The 18220-nt window shown below is 41.5% G+C and overlaps 1 protein-coding gene across 5 annotated transcripts in view; it reads right to left on the bottom strand.

Annotated features, from left to right (window-relative positions):
- Positions 1 to 18220, bottom strand: part of Ten-a (Teneurin-a transmembrane protein) — a 117967-nt gene that overhangs the window by 46514 nt on the left and 53233 nt on the right. For 3 of the 5 annotated variants that reach the window (XM_088044292.1, XM_088044293.1, XM_088044294.1), the window contains exons 5-8: positions 17650 to 17847; positions 11452 to 11661; positions 11199 to 11402; positions 9262 to 9417 (exon numbers count right to left, since the gene is read on the bottom strand). In XM_088044292.1, the coding sequence (XP_087900418.1) occupies positions 9262 to 9417; positions 11199 to 11402; positions 11452 to 11661; positions 17650 to 17836 (757 nt within the window). In that variant the 5' untranslated portion in view covers positions 17837 to 17847. Of the gene's footprint in view, positions 1 to 1257; positions 1362 to 8996; positions 9102 to 9261; positions 9418 to 11198; positions 11403 to 11451; positions 11662 to 17649; positions 17848 to 18220 lie in introns of those variants that run through there. The other 2 variants (XM_088044297.1, XM_088044295.1) reach the window with 2 other exon arrangements.

Below are 18220 nucleotides of genomic sequence, written 5' to 3'. Positions count from 1 at the left end.
TGTTCTAGCTTTAAACGTGTTTTGTTCTTTTTGCAGTTTTTGGTAAACAAAGGTTAAATTTAGTTCCATAAGCGTCGAATCTCGGGTAATCTGGAGGGATTTTGCCCCATTCGAATTTCGAATTTTTTTTGCAGAATCATCTACAGCGGTGTCTGATATTGTGGTTAAAATCTTTGCACTTTCTTTGGGTTCACCCTGTATTGGTGCTACATAGAAGTCTAGATGATATTTTTAATCAGAATTCCGTTCATTACTGTACTTCTTTTAGGATTAAAAAGGCTGAGTAGATTAAATCTGATTATCTCCAATTCAGGTCATGAAAATGTCGGAAGCTAAAACATGAAATAGCATTTTGCAGCTTCTTTTTAAGCCTAATATTTTCAAATCCAATCCTGTGATTGCGATGTTTATCGTGCAGTGATATGTAAGGATTTTTTGCTTATAAAATTCGAAATCATATTTTTGAAAAAGTTCCGTTTCGCATGAAGTCTGCGCATTCTAGAATTTTTTGCAAATTTCCAAAAACTTCAATAAACAATAAATAATGAAGACATATTTACGTAATAAGAAATAATCTATGTAATTTTATACGAAATTTCTAGTGCTAAATAGGCATGAATTTGCATGTCGTGCACGTAAAGCGAAATAGTCATTAGTGGTATTACTATCTTCATGACAACTCGGTAAATGCTCCGCTTGAATATTTATAAAGAATAAGTGCTAATGTGTTATTAGGGTATTTTTTGACGATCGCATTTTGTTTAATATCAAAGGGAGTTGAAGTGTCATTTCTATTGAAAAGTTATTTCGATGTATGGAAAGTAAATGAGTTGTTTATATCGACAATGTTTGTATGGACGCGATTTTCATCCAAAAATCGAAAACTGAGCGTCTTCCCTCTCTCTTCCTAAATATGTAACTCCATCTCCCCTTCCTCAAAGTCCATAGCATTGTTTACCCTTTCAACCTGCCACAACCGACCTACGTAAATTACCATTGCACCTCGCCTAAATCATGCAAAAGCGGTGAACATCGCCGGCCCTATCTCGCCCCCCTGCGGTACTCCCAACTCACATGTTAATTATTAACCTCCCCGTGATGATTTACGTTTTGTACCGTCAAATGTGAGTAGTCGACTCGTCCCTTTTGATTAGCGTCACAATAATCCGCCACCCCCACGCTTTTTTTGGAGGATAAAAAGCAATCGGACGAAATAAAGCGAGCACGTGATCGATGTATAAATAGACGACCACTCACCGATTCTGTCGATGTAGTCGACCATGTTTTTATGAAGAGTACCTGTAGAGGTCGCGAGTGGTGGTTTCGCGCCTTATTTCGTCTGACACTTGTTTGTTTTGAGTAGATAAGATTCACATTTGGTAGAAAGACACGCACTGGCGCTGAGGATTGCACCGCGGCGGGAGTTTCTAATATCGATTGCCCCAGTTTATAACGGGGTGAAGCGCCCTCGTTCAGTCGTCACGTAAACCTATCTGACGCCCACCGAAAATACCTTGCCGGGTGCATCGACTTCGGAAGCGAACAGAAAGAGGGTTTAAGTGATATCGAATTTACCGGAATTAGTCGCTCTAAACCGTCCCTTTTTAATTTTCAAACATACTAAATTTTCTGCTTGCTTGCTTAAAAAGGGAAATTTATAATCCACAACGAAGCAGCTTCACGTTGCATACAATGCATCTACTTTTTAACGACTTATTTTATTAATTAGAATCTCTTGTTTTCTTTGCTACTAGCTCGCAACAACACAAAATGAAAAGTTCGACGCGAATAACTCGTCCGGCGCCTCCACCATTTTTGCTCAAAAATACAAAAATGGGTCTTTTGACAGTGCGATTTCGTGGGTGCTATTTGACCATCTGCCAACTCGTGGCCCCACTTGTCATGTTTATTTATTAATCCATCGATTGAATGCGTCGTCACGTAATTGCATTCGCTGCATATGTCCCAAATCACCCTCATCCCCTATGATCCCAAGCTTGCGATAATAAACCAACCACCCAAAAAACCAAAGTTCACTTATTAACACTGTTAAAATCCTCATTTTAATACAGATCACACTTTTTGGCTCACCTCGAGGCGATTTTTTCGTGTTTGACGCTCGGGGTCGCTATTAAAAAACTCTCGATCGCCACATCTCTCAACAATTCGATTGGTTTCCGAACGTTTCGCCTTCGGCAAATTTTCCGCATACCTCTCTTAAAATGATATAACATCACGAAATTCCAGCAATGAGGCATCGAGAAAAGAAAAGTTAATAAGACTCGGCCCGTATCGAACGGCGACGACAAGGCCATCGTTGTCCTGGAGGATCGATAAGGTGGCGGGATAGAAAACGGACACTTGGAGAATTTCGAAAAACTCGGTGTTTATCGGTTCATTGTGCAATTATCGTCGTCCCTCATCCAAATCCGTTCAAAAATGGCAAACAGTGTAAATACAATTAGATTAAGCGTCAGACGCCGACACAACACATTTAATTTTATTGTTATGGGGCGAAAGTCCGACTTTTGAATGCGTCTAATTTGTAGAGGGGTCCATGAGCCAGATACTGCATAATGCAGCATTGGAAATGTGCCATGCCGTTATCGCTAACATTATTATCGAGGATAATAAACATACAAAGGATTACCAGCGTTTGGCAAAGTCGCGCGATTTTTAGCCTTTTCTCGGATAATTAAGTTGCTCTCTCACGAACAAAATTTATACAAGATCTCGGAATCTACAAGTAGCCATATGAGGGATGATGTTGGGTATATCTCAAGGGCGTTTCCATTTTTATGCGATTTTGCGACAGATGCTGCAATCGCTGCGATCAACCAAGCGTGAACCCCATTGGTAAACACGCGTCGATGCAACTGTGAATGCAGCCCACATCGTTATACTAACAAGGTAATTCCATTGTGTATTTGTTGGTATTGTCGAAGCATCTCCAGATTTAGCTCAGTAAACGCGCTTTTGGAAATATCATGCAGCGTTTTCTTTTATTCCTTGAGGAGGGCTTAACATCGGACAAACAAGTCTGCTAGGAAAATATTTTTAGAAATATCATTAAGAATCTCGACACAATAAATACGAATGTGAGAAATTTGATGGATTTCCGCGCTTTCATTACTTCCCCGTAATTCCAAGCGTTGCTTTTATCGTAAAGTGTTTTTCTGAATGTAAATCAGCTTTTATTACACCTTCCTTGAAGCAAGAAACATATAAATTTCAATTTGAAATATTTTTAAGCATAATTCTCCGCCTCCGGCCTACGACTTTCCGCCTCTCTTCAGTAATTTTTTGCGCATTTCTTAAAACCCATTACGAATGCAAATTTCTAAATGCTTCTGTTGAATAGAATCGGATTTTAATAACAATGTCTGGTCTCGTGTAGTGTCCCAATAAAAGAACGAGCGTCTGGTATTCTTTCTATGTTCCGTCGAGGGAGATTACCAGGAACTCGTGTTGCCTATTAAGTATTGAAGATGAAAAACGACGTCCGTTCGGTGGGATTCTCTCTCGACAATTATCTACCAGACTGACTGCATACGAGATGCACGAAAAATCCCCTAAATTGCCGAGAGATGCACACAATTAGGGCGGGATTTTGTAAAAAGGTCGCTTAATCGCGAAATGATGCATAATGAATGAAGTTATGAAGCACTCGCCGGAACCGGAAAAGGGTGGTCAGGTGAGATGTTAAAGCGCGTTGCTATGACGATGGCGCATTTTTAGTCGCGAATATTCAGATCTACTTCAGAAGAAAACAGACAACAGCTATTGGCACGTAAGTCCCCCGATAAACCAGTTACAATATCCAGCTTTCAGAATGAAGCAATAAGGGATAAAGTTCCCTTTAGGTAACAGACTCACTTAGGGCGACAAAATACCTATAAAGCCACCCTCTAGCGATTTCTGATGAGATGCTGCACCGTTTCCGGAGACACCGCCCCACATGTACAAGTAAATGAAAACTGTGTCATATGCACAAAAGCTACGTTAACTACGTTTTGTGTACGTGACGTGTACGTTTCATAAACGTAATTTGTTTTCGAAACGCCGAACGTCCTGTCACTGCAAGATCGATCGTCTCATCATCGACGCACGTGGTGTGTTGGATGACTCATGACGTGTTCGAAATTGGAGAAAATCAAACAACGCCAAGAATTTTTGATGTGTTCGCCGCCGATTATGCACAGAGATATTTTTCCACCCTTTGACGCCCATTCCTCGGAATTAGCAGAGATTGTGCCAATATTTCTCGGCAGTATTTCCTAATTGTTCCTCGTTTAGTGACAACGGGGGGTTATGAAATATGAACTCTACGCATGGCCATCCCTTCTCGACGCATCCGGTCCAGGGGGTTAGACAATGTTATACAAGCCCGACATTGTTCAACCCCTGTGCAGACATCATCAAGGTATTCGCATGATTAATTACTCGTTACCAGCCACGACCTGTCGGAACGATGAGGATAATATGGTAAATATGCCAACATTAATGTCCAATCGGAAAGTAATTTGGTTGTGATCTGATCGATTTCTGAGTTGGATGAGTTTTTATGGCGGTGCAACAAAACAACCGCATTGCGGGGGTGCCGGAATTGTTAGGAAAAATTACGGGAAATTTTGTCGACCAGAACGTTCCAGAGGTTGAGAAATGGCGAATGCGCCGGGGAACATCTTCCATAGTATAATCTGCGGAATATGAAATAAGCATAGCGCTAATTCTAGTTTTCATGCAAGGAAATTGATTTCTATTAACCGCAGTAAATCCTCCCTTTAATAACTGAGTTTTGTTGCAATTCCATGAAAGCGCTTGTTCTGTTTGATCAATTAAATTGCCAATTAAAGTGCTTATAAATAAAAAAAATTGATCCCGGATTTGGCTATTTTTGCCGACAACGGTGATTAGTGCAGCAAACAAAACTATTTTTTAATTACAAAAGTTGTGGAACTGAAATATGTTAGTGGAAACATCAGTAAGTAGTCTTGGCGCCCTTCAGCCCTTAAAATCCCGTTTAATCCCTCATTAAAAATCCCTGATCGATAAGGCGGCAGCGCTAATGTTAAACGGCTATCAAATAGCTTGGGGCTACAGTTTGAAACAAGCCGAAATGAGCTACTAAAGTCATGAATATTCACATCCACGCTCCATCCTAGTGGACGCAAAGTGAGTACATTAGCGGAAAATTTCGCTGAAACTACCCTATAAGTAACGAGGAAGCACATGTTGACACTCGATCAGATTTCCAAAGGGATGAAATAATGAATCACCCCTCATCCAACAGTCTCTTTTTGCTATTATTTCATCTCTCGCCGCTCCCATCGCAATAAAAACCATTGGCGTTGTCCACCTTTCGAATTCAACCCTCGTACATTAAAATGATTTCAATAAGTCCCGTTTTAATATTCATATCTCGTCCGAGCAGACAAAAATCGAGAAAGGCGGTGGCGGCGGCAGCCCAAGCCCACTTGATGGAGCCTGCTTATTGCGAATTCCTGTTGTCACGCGTGTTGTTTTAACCGTAGCCGTGACAAACGCGTAATTGTGCGAGTGTCACGTCGCACGGGACAAGATTAGTATTGGGGGCGGCGAGGGTGACGGGGGCGGCACACTATCGCCACTTAAACGCTGCCGAATCACCGACACGGACGTATTTTAAACGAGATAACGGCGTTTGCCAATAACAACGTGGCAACGGCTCCGGGACATATGTGACATATTTAGATATAAAAAATAATCCGCTTTTCTGACCATTACGATGCCGTTATCGGGCGGATGGGGGAATGGTTGTAATCTCGCTTTTTATGCGTCCTTTTGGGATAAAACCGCAAGGTTCGAGAGGAAAAATTTTGCGATTTTCGGGAGGGCGGCCAAATTTGCCTAATTTATGGAGCGGTTGGGATGAAGGGAAAAGTCGGCGAAACGGAAAGTTCCCAGGTTTCGGCTGATTTTCTAGGTTCTAGAACGAAACAAAGGTCACCAGCATGACATGTTTTCATACAACAAGAACTAGAAATATCTTCACTCAGTCAACAGTTTTCCTCCATTGTTTGTAATCCTTGAACGTAGACTAACAAATTATTAGATCGTAAGCTCTGATATAATCACATAGTTGGAAATATATTGTCCGCGTTTTAATTTAAACAAACGTAGTTTCTAGCAAAGCAACCGAGCAAGAGAATGCATAAAATGAGAATTAGGTCATAAGTTAATAATATTTTGTGATGGTATTACATGTTCACATTTTTATGTTTATGAGAGCATATTATCGCACGTTACTTTTTATTATCTATATAGAAGAATTTCCTTAAATAAGTAAATAAATAAACAGCATTTTTTGTGAAACAAATGCGCTTACAAGTCCCTTAATTTGCAGCGCATGAATTTCTTCCTACGAGCTGAAATTACAACCTTGCCCAGAATGTTTGATAAATATCTCAAAAGGATTTCCGAGCATCCGAAAGTCTTCCCTGCGGCCAAGCAGAAAATAAATCTTTGCTAACATTTTCTGCAACTTTATTAGTTGTATTTTTCTCCACCCCTCACCAGCATCGGCTCTTTTTAAGGCTTCCAGTGGTTTTAAACGTTTGGCTAAATCCGAGCGAACATTTCTCGTTAGGAAAACAGCCAATTGTGGCTTGAAGTTAATTAGTGCACTCTAAAAATATGTCGGAAGGCAAATTTGGCTTTCGGTTCGAGCTTGTCGACTTCGCAAAAATCAGCCACAATAGAATTAAAAAAGTTACATGGGGGGTGATTACGGGTGTGTAAAATTTGAGAATTTCGCCGACAAATTTAGGCATATAAGGTGCAAACGTCAATGCGCGTCGCGACGCAGAAGAGAGAGGCTTGGAAAAGAGACGCCCGGGTCAATATTCGTTGCCTTTTAGTTGACCGATTCACCGTCAACGTCGCTAGCGTCCGGCGCCGCCATTACCCTAATTGCGCATGCACATATCTTCTTCTCTATTTTATTACCATTAATCTGTTTAAAATTGCACATCTGCGACATGGCCACTGTCATTTCCTCAAATTGCACGCTTCGCCCCGTTGACTAGAAGTTAGCTAATGCATCACTGACTATTTATCACCATTCTTTATTGAATATGAATAATGACTACAAATGTCATTTTTCAGGACGGCCATTAACGCCACCCCTTGTGCAGGTGGAAAAGGGTATTTTTCTTGTTGAGGAATTATTGGAAAATGATTAAATACTTCGAGGGTAACCGATCCGGCAAAGACAATGCCTCGGAAACCGCCCCATTTCCACCCTGCGCAAATAAAATGTAATCGAAGTGGAACGACTGAAAGGGTGAAGTTTCCAGAACGAATTGACCAAGAATTGATGTGACACTCATCATGCTATAAGCCACCAGAATTATATTTCCAAGCATAAAATTTCAAGTTTCGGTTGTTAATTGTTTGTATTTACCTTTTCCTCTCCGATTGAGCACACTTTGTATTACGTGCATCCACGAGCGTGGGTGTAAGATTACTTTAAATTAAATTTATCATTCACTGCGCACTTGGGCAAACAACAAATTACCAGTTGTTTGATTTAAATTCATTCATGCGATATTTTCGTATGCAAATATACAGCTATTCCAATTTTGTAATAAACTATTCATACCGGTATGATTCGTGCAGTAATGCGACTATTGTAGGGATTATTTCGCATAAAATTAACCGCAATGCTCTGATTAAAGTTTTTGTTGGAATTTTGTGCGGGTTTTGTTTAACTTTTTTCGACGCAGCGATTCGGATTTATTACAATGTGTAAATTTCAACAAACAACTCGGGCATTTATAAAATTGGAATCTGCAGGTAGATGAATTAAATTTTGATTTTAGGGGCTTTTATTACACGGGTTGACTGCACTCGTGGAATTACGACTCAGGCTTTCGTGAAATTCACAAACTGGAATTTTGCTTGAATTAAAAAAAATCGAAAATATTTATCCATAGTATGCAAACATCGCTTTCGATTTTGAATTGTTAAAGCACCATTTTGATTATGATCAAGATTTTTGCAAGTTTTCGGATTCAACAGCTTCTTGAGTCTCTTTAGTCTTCGATTGCTTCTAATTCAGCAAAGTTGGAGCTGAACGTTCTAGATTCATTAGAAACTTCAGAACCTCCAAATTGTATGATTCTGAATTTGTATGTTCTTTTCTTTAAATTTTTTTAAATTTTCTGGATTTTTAGAGTGTTTAATATTTTAAAAAAGTTACCACAAATGAATTTTTTATAAAATTTCCCTTTAGTGATAACGAAAATGTCAACCATTGTTTTTGAGTTCGATATTTATTTGGAATTAAACGCGTTTTATCCACGATTTAACATTAGAGTTTTCCACATAAATTTCATGTTTAATTTATTGAACTATTATTTTGTATAATGGCGATTTATTGGTAACAAATTGTAATTTTAATAATAATTGAAATTTAGTCGCTAATGGGTAACGCTGTCATGTGTTAAATTAAAAACGATGATTTGAAGTGGCAATAAAAAAATTTAGAGAATCCAGTTTTAGACTTCCAAGTGAAATTTGGATCGCGCTTTTTTGTGCAGGTTCAAATGAAACCATCTATCCCAAGTTGAACTTTAAACTTCACATTTCCCGCGTCACCCCTTCTTCCTCAAAACACAATCACCCTCCATAAACTCCCTTTTTCGACCGTATTGCGCTAAATTAGAGTCTTTCCGTCGTGACGACGCGGGTTCAGAAAGGCGTAGCGAAAAGAAAGAAAAAAAAATGAAATTCTTATCGTCTACAAGTTCCGTTATTGAGAACGTCGTTTGCATACAATCGATGAGTGACGACGTGTGCTTTAAGGATTACCGTTAACGTCAGAAAAACTGACGAGGGTGTGAAACTTTTACAAAGTGGTTTACTCTACAGTGCACACGATACATCATAACGCATTTTTAGAGTGGGGGTGGTAACCCCGAGAAGCTCTTGTCCGGAGTTTAGTTTTTACTCACATGTTAGTTAATCGGCGTTTCCGGACACATGCTCGCCGCCGCCAACGTCAGCGTACTCTGATGGCGTATTTCGTCCCCAATCACTGCTAATGCACCACTAAGTGGCAATAAAGTTTACAAGCGCGTCGCAGAGCCAAGACATTAGTATTCATCGACCGTATTAAGACCGAACTACTGACCGCCCTTTTATCGTGAATTAAACTAACTGCTTACATAATACCTTCGTTGATTCACAGTTTCCGCTTATTAAAATGACGCTCCTTACCTCCTTGTGACAAGAACTGGGACTCTTGGGTTCCCTGACCATCGCCCACGGGCAAGGTGTACTCGGCGCGGCGTCGAAGGGTGGCCGAGTGCAGGGAAGGACCCCTTGGGGGCACTTCCGGTGGTGCCGGCTCCGGCGGAGACTCTTCGTTTACGTCTGAAAATTGAAATGTGCTCAAATCTGAAATTATAATCAGGAAATTATTTGTAAATAATGACGAACCTATTCGAAGGCGTGTTTTACTCGAACGAGTAAACTGATGAATTTTCATGAAAATTACGAGAGGATGCAAATCGCGCTAATAATATGGAAATTTATACGAAATTATTACAAATTAAATAGATTTGGCGAGGGACCGACGGATGATACCGACGGGGATGAGATTTAGAAGATAATGGACGAGGTAAAGAGAGTGTTTTGAAAAGCAAGCGGCAAATTTCCCTGAGATTATTTGGAAACAATTTTACAAAAATGGTGGATGCGCCACCGACTGTTATCGCTTCGAAATGACCGCCCACCTGAGAAAATTCCTCTCTGATCACATTTCGTCAACTTTGTGGACTTCCAGTCTTAACTATAACTTAACTATAATCCAATTTTGCCATTGTTTGTCCCCGCATTAAAAAAGTCGTAACTTCGCCCCTTGGAGGCCCCATTGTCATCCCCGACTTTTACGTCGTTCTCCAAAGTCGCAACCGAACAAATCTAATTAGACCTCGAACGAAGTTAAGGTAATGAGTGACGACTTGTAATTAGCTTAGAGCCAGATAGGTGGCGCCACTACACGTATCCACCATCGCTTAACTCGATTAGTTAATTATTAGCTACTAGCGCGTCAGAACAGCGAAATTGTCGGAAACGCGCCTGGAAAAAGTGGGAGCCCCCAATTTTTAATTGATCATCAGGAAATGTCGGCGCAATTAGTTATTGTCAGGGAAGAAAATAGGGTCTAGTTCTGGCTCGTAACGCGGATGATTAATGGAATTTCGGCCTTTGTTACGTTGTTGTCTTAATAAAAAAAGCGCCGGTTTTGTAAATGTTGTTTCACAAAGTCAAAGCTTAACAAACAAGCCGGAAATACGTGATCGATATTAACAATGACGAGCAGAATTAATGAGAGATCCACGAATGGAAGTGATGGATACGAAACGGGTGGTGTTGAAAAAAATTGTTGTGGCTGAAACCTGAGCCAGTTCTGAAAGATCACTGTTTAGATATCTGCGACAATTTCACTAATTTCGAGGGAAATTACAGGGGTTTAGAGCAATCAAATCCTAATTACAAGTAGGCTGTTAAATTAATTTAGCTGAAAATAACTCTGCAAAACAATAAACTTGATAGCCCAAGATAATGTCACTATCATTCTAATAACCTACTCTTAATTACTACTATTTCGGAGTAATTACCTACAAGTTAAGACACATAAACTTGATCAGTAATTGCCAGGTTTAAATTAGCCGGTATGCTCTTGATATCTTATTGTGTTGCTTTGGAATTAATTTTATCTCGTCACCTCCACATTCCACCCCCTTTTGGTTTAATATGCCCATGACGTCGCAACTTCACCCTTTTTCGATTTGGACCATGGGGGTGTAAAACAAAAGATCCGCCGCCTCGTCCCTTTCCACTTAACGCGTCCGGACAATGTGGTTTCCGCGTGAAATTTTCGAAAAATACAGCTTCCATATATCCCATTAGCGCTGCGGCTATGGAACTTTACGACCAACTTTATAATTAGATTGGCAAATCCGATAGCCGCAGTCCGGCTGAAGCTGAAATCCCTTCAGCACGGGACATCCGACGGTCCACTCGCCTGTCATTGTAAACAGCATCAGTCGGCTTTAATTACCGAGTGCTTTTTGATCAAATAAAACTCATTAATGTTTAATTGCGACTCTAAATAGTTTCTCAAAAACGTTTTATTTACGCTTTTTTACCGTTATTAAGACAGATCCGTTGTTGCTGCTCGTGGTAAGAAATTTCAGGATTTGCCGCCGCCGGCAATCTCCCATCGTTGCAGCTGTTACAAGAAGTTGCACTGCTGGATGAAGTCATGCCACCGGTTCTGTGCCGCCCCCGACCTGTCCGACCCAAGGTACTGTTAGAAAGAGTCTTTTTGTTGCTCGCGTAGATGACTTCGCCTTGGAAAAACACTATTATAGTCTTTTTTACCAAAAGTAGAGTTCTTACCATTGGTACCACGGAGTCGATCTTGAGGGGTTGCGTAGTGAATTCTTCGGGTGTTTGTATTTTCCAAGGGAAACGGCGACGCTTGGCGGTGGAGAGGAAGAGGGGAACGGGGAGACACCAGAGTGGGTGGCGGGGTCGGGAACGGCGTCGTTGGGTTGTCAGTGGTGACGGCGTCTTCGGTGTCGTCAGAGCGATAAGAACGGTCCACGCCTGGAAATATTCAAATTGGGAGTATTATGTTAAGACTGTTTTTGACTGGTCAATATAATTCGTTTTGAATAACAAAGTTCGGGTATTTTTGACCTTTTATCAAGAGCGATCCATCAGCTCGAACTTTCCTTACGAATGATTTATATCTATTACAAATTTCCGCCTCAACCGGATCATATCGGCGTTCCCAAATTAATTTTCGATGATCCTCCAAGAAGCGCTTTTTGTATTACCCCAATTCCGACTCTACGACAAACACTTCCTTTTTCAGGTATTTCCGCCGCCACTCATTAATCAAGCATCCGTTTCAGACCATTCGTAGCAAAGTTTCGATGGCGTTTAAACAATAACAGTTTAGTAAAATGTGAAAGGTATTTTGTGTAAGTGGATGTAAACACAATTAATTCATAATGGAACTTCGGCGCCGCAGTACGTGTCGTTCGTGTTTGTGTCGGAAGGGGTGGTATTCGCCACCACCTTGATTGATAGACTCTCCCTAATAAAACCAATCACCCCGTCAACCCCCCCGTTTCTCTTTTAATCACTCACCGCTCTTAATGCGACTTTAAGTTGGACGGCTTCGCTTTAATTATCGATATGAGTTTTATCATTGAAAGGGGACTACAGTAATTGTTGGTTTAATCAGTTTTAATTATAGAGGACTTCACATTCCGGGGAGCGCTGGGGGGAATGTCGAGCATTTCCGATTGCCTTCGCCACAACTATTCCGTAAACAGATATCCGGGACGAATTAATTCCCTGGATTGTGAAATTTTCAATCAGGAGCTGATGGAAATTAGCGCAAGAACAAATCAAGCGCGGGATTTTTTTTGGACGACCCTCGAAAGTCGAGTTTCTCTTTATGTATTTATGTGCAGCAGCACCAGTACATTACAGGTTTCCCCTTTCCTGAGAGTCCTCAAGCTCTCTTATCCCGTCCAAGGGAGTATCACCCTTGAAAAAGTCGATTTCCGAATCGAGATGAAAGGATGTAATTCTCGGGAAACAAAACAACTGTAATAACATCCAGCATCGTGTTCCCTCGGGAGCACTTCGATCGGTCGTGTGGTTTCCTTGAACACAAATCGCGGACGTGACACGGTGGGCACGTGGACCACGACCGGGTGTCGGCTTGGCAACCCCATCCATCACGCCGCCACTCAGCTGCAGCCGCCCCCAGAACCACCCCTAATCCAGAACGGATTCGCACCTTAAACCACTAGTCGAGCAACAGATTAACGGGAAAAACACAGATCTAGCTTTCAGAAATCATTAGCTGTCTTTGTTCGGACCAAATGAAGGACACTGTTTACATGGGATGGGCCATTTATCAAGCATCCTTATTGGAACAGGCAGCCGAAATAGCCGGCTGAAGAAATAAAAGGAGAGCAAAATAACTTATGCTCACAAAAAGTTGGTCAATTATGTAATTCCACATTAATGTGCCCTAATTTCGTAACAAAGTTCGCCCTTTTTGTGCCGATGAGTTTTCCTAATTGATGTGGAAATCAGCAGACCGAGAATCCCTTTGCATCCCCCGAGACGAGTTTATAATTCCAGTCCAGCGTCCAGAAAAACAAGTCGGTTTCACGAATTGTTTACTTTTGGGGTAGCTCGCCGCAGGTGTTCAATGCAGACGATCGTCGTTCACCTTTGACTCCGGCCCCGGACCCGAACGCGTTTTATTGCCAAGCCGACATTTAATTTTCTTCAGGTCTCCGGTGGCTCCACATAAATGGAAATTGCCCCACACTCGGTTTCGTTATTGTTTCAAGATACCGCAAACAAACGCATTGCGCCTGGTGTTATGATCCACCCCCGATTTATTGAATTATTTGAGGGTGCACCTGGGATTCGGAATGAATGATTACACAGGTGGCGCTTCTTTGCAATGTCCGAAGAGGAAATTAATGACGGAAATGTAGTGGTACGACACGATGTAGAAATTATAATAAAAAATCGCCGACGTGGCAGATCCTGCAAAGTTAAATTAATCACTTGAAATATCTCGCGGATAATTGCTCGACAATCCAACTGAAACTGCTGAATATGTTCGAGTTGCAGGAAACCGATAAAACCGTGTCGCAGTCCTGCTGCGAACGAGTAATTTTTTACTTTTTTCCTAATCCTACGTCACTCGTAATTAATTTAAAAACCTCCTAACGGAATTAAAATCATCCGTTAAGTGGCTTGTTTGTGTTGTCATAGAAACTGTGCGCCCTTCTTGTTCCTGCAGGATGACTATGCTCCTGTCAACGCGCCAGAGCGAATTCGAAGGGCTCCAGGATTTGTCGACATGATGTATTGTTTTCTTTGATGGAAGAGGCAATGAAGCGTCCCGTTATGAAACAGACGGACCCAAGGTTGGAGGTTACGTCCATCGGGAACACTTTGGTAATTGGAAACGTACTGAGCCGGAATAAAATATATAAGAAACTTCACCGCCTGTCTGATCGATGTACATGCACACGGGAAAAACATTAGCTGGGAACCGAATTCGTCATCTTATCAATATAAGCTAGAATTAAAAAGTGAAAATGCGCGTTTTTTAAGAGCGTCTAAGCCCTATTAGCACCAGCCTGAAGCCATCACATCCTCGCCAGCACCGCACCTTCACCCCGTAATCCTAGCAAGGCACTTAGTGTCGGGGGTAATTATTTTTTACGCACTTTCGCATCCCCTACTTATCATTCCGTCCGTCTTCGCTCCAAATGCTCGCAGCTAATCATAATCTCACCCGAAATTGTCGGCAATCGAGTAGAGAAATTTGTCCGTTGATAAGAAGTGGGCAAAGGAGCAACGAACACAATTTGTCGGTAAAGCATTGAGGCATCATCCCCTATGAAATTACCTGATTAAATTTTCATATTCAATCTTGAGTTGTTTGCCCCTGGGAGCAGACAGGTCTCGGCAGTCTTGGATCGGTTTCCTCCACTTCCTGTCCGTCTTTTCCTCTGTCATAATTGCAGGTGAGTTGAAACAAAATTTTGATTTAAGTTCAATTAAGACCCAGTTCTCTCCCTCGATTTTCGATATTCGGCGAGATTGCATTTCAGAAGTGGAATGGAAGTCATTCATATATGATTAGAAAAGACGTGATTTATTTTTCAAGGTACTCTAGAGATTCCGCTGAATCTGACGCCTGAGGTAAACTAAAGTTTGCGACTTGGGAAAATGCTCTTCCGTAACAAGGTAACGTTGGGGGTAGATTCTATTAAATTACATTTTTTATAAATGATACGTTAAATAAAACGGGAAATATAAGACGGGTATTTTAATTCCTTGTCGGTTTTTGGGGCTCCTTCTCTTTGTTTCGGAGGCTCGGCCCATTGAAATTATTCACTCACATCGGATGTAATTTTTATTTTAAATACTTCCGGGTCTTCGAGACCGTAACGACAATTGCGTTCTGCTCCACTTACGATAAGAATTAAGCTCATGAATGACTACGAAGAAAATTTCCAAGACCGTTAATTTCCTCCAGAAGGTGTGGACAAAAAATACGGCTGGGACATAAAGAAGAAGAAAATACGAAACACTTCGTTTTTTTTGTGACAAAAATTGTCAGAGTTTGGCAAATCAATTATTCGTGGACACAATAAAGGTCAAAAGTATTTCGCTTTTGCGTGTCTATTTTCGTTATTTAAAGCAAACAATGCTCGCCGCCTCCTTTTCCTCATTCTTCCTTATATGAGTCCTGCTCGCCCTTCTCGGAATCCTTGCAATAAAGGCGGGACATTTCTCAAAGACACTTTTAATTAAGTATCTCGGGTCAGGTGGAGGCGATAGGGCTTCGTCTATCAATCACACTCCCGATTCCGGTCGGATGCCACCGGAACAGACGTCCCTTTTTCAGCCTCTTTGACCTCTAACATGTAAGTGTCGTCATGGTGACTCGAATGTGTTGCATGGTGACAAGGGATGTGACCACCCCTCACGAAGCAACAGATTTCTGCAAATCCAGCTCTATAATTAGCATGTACCAGTGGTGGCAGCTCCTTGATGATCTGTGTCAAGCACAATGACGTTGATTTATATTCACGAAGTTACTTTTGTGGCGGGAATGAATGTGAGGATACATCCAAATAACCCATAGATACACAGAGGGCTGGAGGCGGTTTCTTTATTTAGCCGCCCCCACTGCGAAAAAGATTACTCATAGCCATGAAGTCTGTGCACGTTTGCTTCTAATATCATTTTGATATTATTACCATATCAGCATGTTACTTCGAATATAGATTATCGAATTATTCTTGCTGCATTGTAATATCCGAATTGGATCGCGGATCTCTGGAACGAGACGCCTCATTTCTATGCCGCGGAAGAACGCCGAAAAGATTAAAAATACACAATGTGTTCCAAAAAAATTACAACGTCACGAGTGAAGAGTTTATTAAAAAACCTACTGAAAAATCACATGATTTTGGCGGGGGACGAAAAACGCACCTATCCAGAATAATAACTCATAATATCCGAAGCGTGGGGACGGCATAAAGTCTGGAAAGCAAACCGCGGCCCAGCGCCACTAAAACAACGCTTAACCGTTCTTTATGGCGGGGAAAAGAGGCCGTGCTTTGACTGTGGAAATTACATTAGCACCCCCTGCTGTATTTATATCTGGCATAACCTCGCATTTCACAACTTAATGTATCCTCCCTTTAATTTCGCTACAGCAAAACCAATAATAGTAAATGTTTAACGGCCACATTTTCTCAAAGCCGTTCAGCGTTGCCCACTTTAATACAACAGTTATGTCGCTGTTGCGACCGCTAAAGATTTTCTTACCGAACATGAAATTTAATGGACGCTGCTGGAGTCAATTTTTTCGTCTAATTGTACAAAGCGAGCTTTGGGGCGGAATCTTGTACACATTTTCTATTCAGAGTGCGTCACATGAGCTGGATTAGATTTAACAAGTTTACCAAGATTCCATCCATATCCAAGTTCACTTCACGCGTAAAAGCTCAAGTTTTAGTGAGCGCTCTAACAACACAAAAAGACGTGTGTGGTTTTCACATTTCGCTCTCATGAAATTGAGACGTGATAACCGACGCAGTAATTGCTTCACTGCGAAACGAAACTCGAACAGACTACCTTCGCTGAAGAAAAATATGGGGAAGGATAACTAACTCGAGCTGGGGGAGAGATTCCAGCAATTTTATTAACCTGCCCCCAAGGCTATCACTTTGGCGCTGCTCTTGCGTTTTTCAAAACAAGGGGGCACAGGCAACGACATTAAAAATTTGATTCAACTTTATCTCATTTTACCTAATTCGTAATTCAATTCATAACAATGCGAGTGGTTTCATTCAAGACAATTTCGAGTTTCTATGGATCTATTCGTAAAAATCGCGACTCGTGGCAATCAGTTCGCTTTTGGAAAGGGCGTTTTTGGCCTAAATCAGCCCTCCTGCAACAAGTGGCGTCATTAGACGCACAACAACCGAACCAAATTGGGCTGCTTCATCCCCTTTTCGGTCAGACATTTGCATACCAGCGTCATATCGAGCCCTGCCAATTACGACGGTCGGTTGCAATAATTGATTCCACGTGTGAATTCGTCGTTTTACACTAGTCAGTGTAGATGAGGCTTCATCCTCATCGCAATGAATGCATTAACGCTACTCTAATTAGGACGAACGTTAAATGAGCCGACGCCACTGTTCGCATTCGGCTTTATTGCGTCGCTTCTAATTAGGCCTGGTCTGTACGGCTTTACCACCACCCACGAGCCTACAAGGGGTGATGCCGTATCGATTCGACCATCTCGGCTGTAAATTAATCAACACGTGTTTGCAATGTCCGGTTGGGGGTGGACGTTTCCCCGCCACCTGGGGGTTGAACGGGAGGATTTTCCAACATTCCAACAAAGACAATTTTACAACAATTGGTGGATGCGCCGGCCAAACTTTTTTCCTGTCTCTCAAGCAGCGTTTAACTCGGAATTGAGTATATAAAATTCTTCACTAGTTCGTCTTTTCTACTCACTGGAGTATTCCTGCTGGGCTTGTGCCAGCAGGGACGCGAAGACGTGGCTGTCTAGAGGTCTGGTGGGAATTTCTTCTTCGCTGGAGCTGTAACCGCGTTCTTGCCGCCATTCCAGGCTCCTCTGACGTCTCATGCCTGCGGAGGCTTTCAGCCCGCGACGCCCCAGCGTCCCGCTGCTGCTGTCCATCACCAACCCATCTGAAACAAACAAGAACCTTGCAATGATATGATAAAGATGATTGACGGGACTTTTCCGTTTCAATTACTCTTATCGTTACAAAACACTTAAAGGAATGCGATTCCGTTTCCGGTCACAAAGTTTTATTTATTAAATTCTGCCGGGACATCAACTAATGCTATTACTTTTAATTAAGGTTCAGAAACGATCGTTATTTAAGACGAGGATTAAGCGACTTTCGATATAAATTCTAACTTTAGTTTTTTAACAGTTTGGGAGTTTACCACCCGCCACCTGTCCCCGCCCCCAGTTGTTTATTATTGTTATTGCCTTCGTTATCGTTATGCTTGCATTATGTCAAAATTTCCGGCGTCGTCGTCGATTTGGAAATCC

The sequence above is a fragment of the Gnatocerus cornutus genome, chromosome 8 (genome assembly GCF_029298725.1).
Source record: "Gnatocerus cornutus isolate USDA-ARS CGAHR chromosome 8, icGnaCorn1.1, whole genome shotgun sequence".
Taxonomy (NCBI): Eukaryota; Metazoa; Arthropoda; class Insecta; order Coleoptera; family Tenebrionidae; genus Gnatocerus; species Gnatocerus cornutus.
The sequence above is the reverse complement of the archived record's forward strand: the minus strand, read 5'-3'. Positions and strand labels throughout refer to the sequence as shown.